The sequence below is a fragment of the Chenopodium quinoa genome, unplaced genomic scaffold, assembly GCF_001683475.1.
Source record: "Chenopodium quinoa cultivar QQ74 unplaced genomic scaffold, ASM168347v1, whole genome shotgun sequence".
Classification (NCBI taxonomy): domain Eukaryota; kingdom Viridiplantae; phylum Streptophyta; class Magnoliopsida; order Caryophyllales; family Amaranthaceae; genus Chenopodium; species Chenopodium quinoa.
In genome coordinates, this window is record NW_018742244.1 from 1,852,387 (window position 1) to 1,863,740 (window position 11,354).

The 11,354-nt window shown below is 38.0% G+C and overlaps 2 protein-coding genes across 2 annotated transcripts; both read right to left on the reverse strand.

Annotated features, from left to right (window-relative positions):
• Positions 1-533: 533 nt before the first annotated feature.
• LOC110739470 (glycine-rich protein 2-like) lies at positions 534-1,622 on the reverse strand. The gene has a single exon (XM_021919919.1). It carries the CDS (start codon positions 1,521-1,523, stop codon positions 918-920), a length of 606 nt encoding a protein of 201 aa, XP_021775611.1. The 5' UTR covers positions 1,524-1,622; the 3' UTR covers positions 534-917.
• Positions 1,623-5,013: 3,391 nt separating this feature from the next.
• Positions 5,014-8,499, reverse strand: LOC110737814. Its single transcript, XM_021918164.1, has one exon. The coding sequence runs from the start codon at positions 7,526-7,528 to the stop codon at positions 5,570-5,572; it is 1,959 nt and encodes a 652-aa protein (XP_021773856.1). The 5' UTR covers positions 7,529-8,499; the 3' UTR covers positions 5,014-5,569.
• Between the last annotated feature and the right edge of the window lie 2,855 nt (positions 8,500-11,354).

Consider the following 11,354-nt stretch of genomic DNA (forward strand, 5'->3'; position numbering starts at 1 on the left):
TAAGTGGTTATTTTTGTAATGAAATATTTTATATACTGATCAATATGAATAATAAAGGCCACTATGTTAAAATTAGGGTAATAGCGTCATATTTCAAGTTCACAATATTATTAAACGTTGTAGTAGTTTTAATAAAGGTTACTAGGTTAAAAATAAGGTTACTAGGTTAAAAATAATGGTCACTATGTTCAATATAATGTCAGTTGCGTGTGTATAGACCTCGGGTTACAATAATATTATTGTGGACCAGGTCCACGCAAGTCTTTTTGTACCAATAGGAGAGACTAAAGTTTTGAGCCATCTGCATATTTTTCTTTGGGTCAAGATTAGTAAAACAAAACCCGGCCCAACTTACATGGATATTCCATTTCCAACATCAACGTTTTTTTAAAAAAAACAGTAAAAAGACATTGAGCAAAAAATGTGCTACGAATATTATTCATTAACAAAATCAGAACGAAATCAAGCAATTAATCCAAAACAAAGGAAACAAATAAAATAAACGAGGAACAAAATATTTAAAAAGAAAAAAAAAAAAGGGAAGGAAGTATATTTCATTAATATTGACATTTTTCAACAGAGATCAAAAGGATGACAAAGCACAATCTCATCTAAAATATCCTGTTAAAACACATCTCCATTCTTGATTTTTTTTTTCTTCAAAAGTAGATAAAATTTAAAAAGACTCCTACTACCCTTCTTATCATACCCTAATTCACCATAGCCGACAAACTAGTTGTAATAATAAAAATTAGAGAGAAAATACATCTTAAACCCCCACAAAATATTTTCTCCCAAACCCCAACTCAACCCACAGACATTTTTCATTAAACCCTATAACAAAAACCAACATACTTAATTAACAACCATAACAATAATAATAATAACCTTAAAACATTTAAATTCATCATCATTCATCAAGGAGCAGCAGTACAGTCCCTAGCAAAGTGTCCATCACCTCCACAAGAGTAGCAGTTCCCACCACCACCACCTCCTCCTCGGCCACCGCCGCCTCCGCCGTACCTTCCTCCACCTCCGCCGCCACCACTAGGACATTCCCTCGCCATGTGTCCTGCCTCACCACAGCTGTAGCAGTTTCCACCACCGCCTCCTCCGCCATACCCACCGCCTCCTCCTCCATACCCACCACCGCCATACCCACCGCCTCCTCCGCCGTACCCACCACCTCCATATCCACCACCGCCAGATCTCCTTCCTTCACCACCACCGCCATACCCTCCACCGCCACCACCGCCGCCTCCGCCGCGACGAGTGGAGCCTTGGATGGGGCCTTCATTAGGACCAGTGACATCAACAGCCTTAGTACGACCGTCGTCACCAGTTGAGATGATGAACTCAACCTCTTCACCGTCACCGAGGGAACGGAACCCCTCAGATCGGATTGATGACTGGTGAACGAAGAGATCTTCGCCGCCTTCAGAAGGGGTGATGAAGCCGAACCCCTTGGTGTCATTGAACCACTTGACAGTACCCTTGAGCCTCTCTCCTCCTTGGTCCTCCATTTTTGAGTAGACTGGTTTTCTTTCTTACTTTCTCTCACTAGAATAAAAAAAGAAAGATGAAGAAGATATTTTAGGTGTGAGAAAGAAGGAGGAAGGGGTGTGGGGGAGGTGAGGGCTACTTATATTGGCAAATGTTTGGCGACTGGCTCTATCCTAATGCCACGTATTTTTTAATTTTAATTTAATAAAAATGAGAAGGGGGATGGTCATTTTCCTGGGTGAGTGTTTCTATGTTGTGGGGATCCAACGGTTGGGGATAAGAGGTGGTGATTGAATGTGGGCCGTTGGATTGTGGGTATAGGAGGAGGAGAGAGAAAAGGGGGAAACGGGCAGGAGGGGAAAGGGGCAGGGGCAGGTTGGGTAGTTGAAGTTAGTAAATGAGAAATGGGGGGTCACGGTAGTTTTAGTGTGCAGGAGTTATTAGGTGAATAAATTTTGGACTACTTTTACGAGGAAAATGTTTTCAAGATAAATTATGTACCAAATTCAAAAGGGAATAGGGGATTGTATAAATAAATGTGATACGTTAATAATGTGCCATCTTTATGAGCTTTGTACTTCTAACAAACCAAAGAGGAGAGTACATTTTTTCATTTAATTTGAATTGAATTTTTAAATACCAATAGAAAAACAATTTAAAAATCAGTGGAGTATACAAAAAAGTATAATCTTATGGTTGTTTAATGATTAATTACATAAAACTAAACGAGTGGAAGGATCGTCAGTTCTTCCGTCTCCCTTAGAATAATAAGGGTTCAAAGTTTAATCTTAGGGAATATTCTAATTGGCTAAGCTGAACTGAACTAACTTTATTGGAGCTGAACTGAACTAAACTGAGAGAAGGAAATGAAGAAATGAGTTGAACTGAACTTATTGGAGCTGAAATGAATTGAACTGAAAATAAGATGAAGAGAACAGACCCTTAATCCGTCTTCTCGGGTTCGATAAGGTCTCATTCAGTTAACATGAAAAATAAGTTCTCGTATGAAGTTATATTTTTTTTTTTTTGAAGGGGGGAGATTAAAATTCATTAATAATAAGTCATACGGCACTTACATAAAAAATCGTAATCGAACAATACAAAGACAAAAGAACCAATTACAAGTTCGAAATAAAGGAAACTACAATTGCACGCGCAAAATGACTTTATGAAATACCCTTGGCTCATATAACGCTGTCCTATGCAGCCTCTTGCAAGGGGGTCTGGCAATATGTTGTAGTTTCTGACGTGAACCTTCATTGACTCAGAATCCCGTACTCCTCGACCAGAAATCAAACTTGGTGCCATACACTTCACCATTGACAATACAATCTCTGATTCAAACACGGACCCCAGCTTGGAAGCATAACCCTTCATCCCAAACCAACAGAAGATCAAACCAAAACCCCATAGCCAAAAAAACCCGGTTCAAAACATGCACCAGAAGATCGGCACACCGATCTGCACACCCCATAGCACACAAAACACACCACACAAGAAGAAAAAATAACAAACCCTAAAGAACAACACACACAACGACTAAAATAAGAAACAGACAGAAAATTAAAAACGAGAACTACAAACGAAACCCTAGCAAACGACCCCGCAGCCAATCCGAGAACCACCATCCAAGCACCGACGTTCACCAACCCAACCCACAAACCACCGTACAGGAAAGCCCGACCCGCCCGAGAAGCCCAAACCCCACACAACCCTGAACCGCGGCAACGACGGCTGGAAACACCAGACTGAGAACGGCCCTACGCGAGGGACTTAGAGGGAGATAACTCTCCCTTCCTGTTCTCCTGCAAAACGTCGCGACGAAGTTATATTTCATAGGAAATGAAAAGTAATTTCCCTAATGAAGTTCTTATACTCCGTAAATTATTTGGATATAACAATGAAAAGTTAAAATTCCCATGGATTTTAATTGAAAACGGGCCCAAGGGAACTCTTGCTAATTTATTTCCTACTCCCTATGTTTTGACGAAGTTGAAATTAATGTCCCCCTCCCTTTTTTGTGTCAAACAAATAACTATTCAACTTAGCAATTTCTATGATTCTTCACTTCCCCTATTTTATTTTGTTAGCCAAAGCATTAAGATTTTCATTTTGTAGAATACATTACAATAAAAAAAAAAAAAAAGAAAAAAAAAGGAAATGCACAAGTCACAATACATTCACAGTTTTTGAAGCTATAAATTCAAGGAATTCAAATAAACTTTTAACAAAACCTTGAATTTAAAGAAACCTTCCTTATCAAAGGAGGCAAGAAAGGAACGCCCTCATCCAATTTCCTACCACACTTTTGGTCGCTTTAATATTTCTCCTTTTGAATATTATCATCCTTATGTTAAATCAAAATAAAAAATTAATATTAAAAATAAGTAAGATTTATTCAAGTTAACTCGTAAATTTAGTGGCAGGCAGCCAGGCACCAACCAGCAACAGTGGGCCTGTTGCCAGATAGAGGACTACGTCTAAAAGTGGGCCGGTCCATAATCTCATAATCGATCATGTTCGAAACCAGATCTTGCATGCAATACTGTCTAGTGTCTAGACTGTCTACCATAATATTGTCAACTTTTCCTTTGTTGAATAATGGAGCCACAAAAGTTAATAGGGTTATTTGACCCCAATCCTCATTATCCATGTTTTGAGTATAAGTTATCTTCGTCTAAACTAAGATATTATCATCTTTATTTTATAAATTGTGATTTGGTTAGGCTTAAGTTATTGTAGTTTGGTATGATGTGATACGATCTCATGTATTGAGTTTTGAGTAAACTTTGATATGATATAGATTAACTCGTGTTTTTTAAGAAACGGATCCTGCTAATTTTGAAAGGATAACAAATCTAACCATAAATATATTTAACCATCAGTAATTAAAATAATGTACATTATATAAAAAAATACGATAATTACCAACGTACAAGTATATTGAGATGGATCTAAAATGGTCAAGAACCAAGATAGGCTATGTAAATAGTGACATACTGTTGTTCCAAAAAGAGTGTGTGCACCAAATCACCTAGACGTACACCAAGTAGACAAGTAGCATCTTTTTTTTTTTTTTTTTTTGACAGACAAGTAGCATCTTATAAATAGCCAAAATAATCTAAAATCTTGATTAGTCCTACAAACAAAAGCCTAGCTTAGAGAGTTAGAGCACAAAAGTGAGCTTAATAGTATATTGACTAGCCCAAAAGGCCCAACAACACTTTAGTATTGGTCCAATTCCAACGACATCATAGAGTTATAGACTCATACTGGCATGATGTGAATTGCTTGAATTCCTTCTTCATTTATGTTGTCCAACATAATCATTTAGCCCTGTTCTTAAACATAACATCTTTTTTCCTCAAGTCATCTCAATTTCAAAGTATCCTTACTATGTCTATACAATTATACATATATTCTGATGAAAGCGTTTTAAAAGTCGCATTTCCAAACTACTAGTTTTGGTTACACGTTGCTTAATTGCATAAACAGCCAGAATAGGAAGAAGGTTTACGTGATTGCATTAGTGCGTAGAAAACATTACGTTTATATTCCTAAAAATCAAAGAAAAAGCAAAAAGGTAAAGTTAAAATAAAATGACACATGATAAATTTATTAATCAAATGACAATTATACTCTGTGCTATACATCCCAAAATTCCCATTTTTTTTTTTTTTTTTTTTTTTTTCTAATGTTTACTTTTTCAACTTATATATTTACTAGAAGCCACTTAAGAATTCAAGAGGAGATTACTCTAGTTTAAGGTTAAGAATACAAGAAAAACATTGAATGATGAATTAAGGGGTTAATTCATTTAGTAATGCAACTACAAAAATGATTACAAAAGCCAAAATTTAAAGCTAGCCAACCTTTTGTGTATACACACCCCTGCTCTTGCACCATGAAGGTTAAAAAAAAAAAAAAAAAAAAAAAAAAAAAAAAAGACGAAATCTGAAAACCTTGTTAGGAAACAACAAGTTTATCAAAATTGTAAACTAATCACTGCACACAATGTAACCAACAAAAGGTAGATGTTTCTTCGAAAGTGAGTAAAATTAAGCCTCTAGAATCTAGACCCTCTTGATTGGTAAAGTTCAAGCCTACTCTTAGCCTCTGGTAGAAGATCATCAACTTGAAGATCTTGCATAATATGGCCTTGTTTGGTTGCCCATTCTAGTACTATGAGCACCTCCTCTTGTGCTAGCACCTCGCTATCAGGTACATGAAGAGCAATGTAACATAACAATATCAATGCCGGTATTTGAACTACTTGTTCACCAAAATACACCAGCTGTATCAAATGCTTAACACCACTACCTTCTATGATGGACTTACAATGCACAACACGGAGGTAGTTTTCTGAACAAGCGAATTTGAGTAGTGCTATTACCGCCTCTAGCATTATCTCTGTCTCCCTTTCGTCGATGAGCTTGACTAGGGGATCAATGATCCTAGTCTCCGTGGCTCGATATGTCCTTGCTAAATTCCCTATAGACCTGATGCAGGGAACCAAGAGTTCAGAGCTAGCTTCTGTGACAACCTTAAGGAGTTGATCTACTACTGCTTTTGCTGCAGGGGATGTAGGCTTAAAGGCGGTCCTCCTTAAATCTGTATTTTCCTCTGCTACACTTGTGATTTCCATCAATGCCATTGCTGAATTATACTTAACCTCTTCCTGGCCTTTCTCTAGCAATACCGCGAAACACAGCAAGGCCCTTGACTCTGTAATGCTACGGCAGATAGACACGTTCCCTTTGGCCAAATGCCAAAGGGCTCGCGCTGCCATAGCTTTCATCTCGGCCTTAATCTCAGGGTCCTCAAACTCTCTACCCTTAATACTGCCCCCTGCCAATAAATGCTGCACATGATTCTGATTCTGATTTTTAGCATTCTTATTACAACCACTACCACTTCCTGCATCCCCCTTAGAAGTCCGCCTCACCATTGTATCATTAACCACATTCGCCATCTGAGTCTCCCCCTGCATCTTCCCTACCGGCTTCATCTGATTCGTCATCTGCTTCTCATCCTCATGATCAGTCTTCAGGCCACCACAACTGCCATTTCTCGGCGAAGTTTCTGACCCCTCTTTACTATCCATAACAACAGAATGAATCGACATTTTCTTACGCTTAGCAATAGCATACTTGCTATGCTCCTCAATAGTCTCAAAAGCCAAATGACTAACAAGCAGCCTAATCACATTATTCTGAGCAAAATGATCCTGACATTTCGGATAATGAGCAGCCAACTCCGATACCGCCCACGCCACCAACGCTTGAACCTTCATCTGTCCATCCTTAAGCATCTTAGCAAAAACCGAACATACACCCGCATTAACAATTTGTTCCACACTTTCTTGATCCCTCCCTAGGAGTCCAATACATCGAGCCGCGTTCTCTTGACCTTCCGGTTTACCCTCCTTAGCCAACTTCAAAAGCGGTCCAACCCCTCCTTCCTCAATAATCAGCTTCCCATATCGTTCATTATCCCTAGCCAATGACACCAACGACGCAGCCGCATCGGACCGGTCATCCAACGACCCCGTCGAAAGATTAGCCAGTTGTTCCCAAATCAAACAAAGGATTGGCTCATTCGCCGCAATGGGTGGCAACCCAAGATACCCAATATCATCATCATCATCATTTTTAGGGGCGGACACACGTAGGAGCCATGAAACATCACCTATAGAATTGTCAAGTTGAGCTATCATCTTACGAAATGCTGCATTAGGGATGATAGTAAACACACGCTTAAGAAGCGACCGTGTTCGACATTTGTCCACGAGAGCAAGTGCTTTCTCGAGCACTTGCTCCGTGTCGTCGATGATGCGGCGCGTTGGTCTTTCATAGAGATCATTGGCAGCACGCGCCGCTTGACGGATTAAGTCCGCTAGCTTCTTTGTCTTGCCTTGTAATTCAAGACATTCTGGTCTGAATTGTATGGCTTCATCTGCTCCTTTTGTTATTTGGTCTGCTAATTGCACCGGCCTTGTTAATATTTGCTTCACTATCTCCCCCATTATTATTCCATACAAATATCAAACGTAACAATTTTTTTATTTTCTAATATATGATAACAATAACAACAAATGCAACTATGGTTCTAATTGATCTTGTGTCGTGTGATAGAGAATATACGTTGAATATTAACCGGATCGCACAAAACTAACGAACTAAATGAAATTAAAGCCCCTCCTCCTTCAAATGCTAGGAAGGGCTAATTTTTCTACACCCTTCTTTTGGATGTTAATTTGTTAAAAGGAAGAGAGGAAAATGTCTTGGTTTGTTTTGATTTCAATGCATTTTTGTGGGGTCATGGTAAAATCTAATTACACTTTCTAACATTTTATTTGTTCATCATTTTTTTTTAATGAAAGAAACAAAATTTAATTAAATTAAAATTACCTCAATAATTGAAGAATTGGTTGATAGATGAAATGGTGGTGGTGGTGAAAGTGGTGGCTATGGTGGACAATCAAGATGGAGGAGAGAGAGAAGAGGTTGAAGGTGAGTTTGTTTGTGAAAAAAATTTGTGGGGCTTTTTATTTTTAAATGGCTAAACGTGATTCTCTCTATCTCTCTCAAACAAATTTGTTACCTAGTATGATTTTTGACTATTTATGCTAAAAACAAAATTGTTTTCTGTATCTTTATTTACATCTAATTATTTGGATTTTTTGAGCTCTAGAGTCTTTGATGAATAAAAACGGCTATGTATAGGAAGTTAAAAAGCGAAGAGCTTGGCACATAATCTTGTTTGCATTTAGTGCACATAGAGTGTTATATTTTATTAGTGCTAATTACTGTATTTTTTTGTTCTAATTATTATACTCGTATTATTTGATCTTAACTACTTTTTTGGTGTTTCACCTGGTCCACCCTTTGGGCTAATCCGGATTCGGGGATCAGTTGTGGGTGTTTACTGTTTAGGTTACAATCCCCTTCCAATTATTGTTGCGAGGGATCGAACACGGGTTCTTCCTACCAAGTGTAGTCCCAAATTCCCAATCAGCACTACACCAACATCCAATTAGTAGCTTTAACTATACATGTTTGCATAAGTATATTATATATTTTTTTGAATAGTAAGTATATTATATATTAGTACTAATAAAAAGTCAAATTGTTACAAGTATTATCTAGAATACAAGAAAAAGTAATAAAAAGTCAAAAGATTCGACTTAATATTTGTCAAATGCGTATTGAAAAAACTGAATATGGTCAGAAATTTCTTATCTTCATCAAAAGATACAAACTAAACTTAACCGAAACATGGGTGCACAATACAAGACGGGTTGAGCAATTGGTTAGTTGCAACCATTCAAAAGGCTGAGGTATTCTGTATTCAACTATTCATCAACATAACAATTGAGTCTACTCTTACACGTGTAAACAACGGCCCAACAAATGGTGTTGCATTTTGGGAGTGATATCATCATTGAATGTGCAATGCACGTGAATGATCAACGGTCGTCCGGCGTTACTACAATCTTTCCGGATTCTGGTTCTTTCAGGTTGATTAATGATTTAGGGTTGATATTCTTTCGCCAATTACTCATCGTATATAATAGACACATTAAGAATGTTGCCATCTCCTAGTATTCTATCTAAACCATTTTGGTATACAACAAAAAAAATGTAACTCAAGTTCAATAGTAGTAAGCCTGTACTATTAGTAGGTGTTTTTCTTAGTTACAGTTCTTATTAGGCTATTAGCACGCAGACAAGTGAGAAGCTATTTTATGGAATTAAAATGGACTGTTGTGCATTATGTGCGAACTTAGCTTATACAATAATTGTAGGGGTTAAAATCTAAGGCTAGAATTGCAAAAAAAAAAAAAAAAAAAAAAAAAAAAAAAAAAAAAAAAAAATTGTCTCATGGACTAATTGTAACCAATATTAGAGGGTGTGGTAATTAACAACAAAAAGGCACATCACTAGATTAAGACTGGGGTCGTGACTAAGATTAGTCCAAACCAAAATTATTAATGTTAGCTAGATGTTAATTATTTAACAAGCTCTTCTAATTAGTTTGTACAAAGCTTAGGTTACTAATAAATCGTGTGGATACTATATTAAAGAGGATACTAGTATATTATCTTGTGGATACACATTATATCTAAGATTTGATGGGCTTGTTTCTAAGAATCCAAGCAAGGGAAGATGATATAAGATGTTAATCAAATTTAAATCCACATTGTCTATACTTTTTGAAACGATTAACACAAGACAAACAAAAGAGTATAGAAAAGATGACACGGGAACAAAAGTTATAAAGCTTATACGAAGTATAACATACTCGTATAGTCGTATGGCTTTCTGACATGTAATCACATTGAGGTGAAACCAAACTTACCATTCGCTAACTTGCTTCCTTTGGGTGACATTGCATCCAATAATTCAAGCAGAAGAATACACAGGATATAAATGTAGGCGTTGTACACTTATGCTTCCTAAAGGTTACAACGACCAATTTAAGCAAGTTACAATAACATCATTTGATCAAAAAAGGAGGGCATACAGAAGGAATAAATAAATAAATAAACATAAGGCTGTTAAGTACCAAGTGAAAATTACGCATCATACATACTTGTTACTTTGTTAGTTGTTAGTGTACTTAACATTCATCACTGTGTAAGACTGTGAGCACTCTACACTCTTCAGAAATAAATTACAGAAATAATTGTACTAAAGGTTGTAGCTTAAGACAAAAGGGTTTAATTATGGGACTTGTTATTCATCGCCCGCAAATCTCTACATAAAGCCCACATTTTATAATTTTTTGACAAATTTGCCCTTTTTATAATTTTAACGGAAGATAAATTTTTCGCACTAAAAAAATGTGGAGCAGCACCGGATCGCCGAGGATCACCGGAGAATCGCCGTCGTCATCGGAAAACGAGGTTCGTAACGCATCGTAAGGACGAAATGGTGGCTGGCGCCTAGCCAAAAGGCCATGCCGTGGTTGTGGCGCCTAGCCAGGACGCCGCCACCGTGGTCACGGCGCCTGGTGGAGAAGCCTCGACCATAGTAGTGGCGCGTGGCCAGGACGCCGCAGCCACGGCCAAGGCGCCTGGCCAGGACGCCGCCACCATGGCGGCGGCGTCCTGACCAGGCGCCCTGGCCGTGGCTCCGGCGTCCTGGCCAGGCGCCAGTAGGGGAATATTTTTTTTTTTTTTTTTTTTTATTTTTTAATTTAATCCCTTTTTTTTTTTTTGTTTGTTTTTGTTAATTTAATCTTAATGTAATTATATTTATACGTTATATGTTATTGTTACAGGATTATGGTGGAGACGGAAATGATTACAGTGGGATTTTTGTACATGATGGCCTGTTCGAAGATGCTCAACAAGCGATTGATTGGGCAAAACAGGTTGCAATTAGATCAGGCTTTTGTTTAGTAGTAGCAACTCATAAATCTCAACGGGATGGTAGAATGGATCGCATTTTGAGATGCGACCGTTATCGCAAAAGAGAAGAACGAGATTTCAGTAAAGCGATTCGGTTTGACTCAAAGCGGAAAGGTTGTGGGTGTCAGTTCCGAGTTAAGGTTCGACAACATCAAAGGCGTGACGGTTGGGAAGTGAAGGGTTACGGCAAATGGGGATATCACAACCATGAGCTGATAGCATACAAAGTGGGGCATCGGCAGTTAAGCGGCCTAAGTCCAGCTGCGAAACTAGTTGTAAAAGAAATGAGTGATGCTCAAGTGAAGCCCGCTAAAATATTAGCGTCTGTGTTAGAGAAATTCCCCGAAGACCAGCCAAACCGAAGACACATCTACAACGTCAGACAGAAATTGAGGTTTGAACGGTCAGAGGGAAGGAACCCTATACAGCAGCTTCT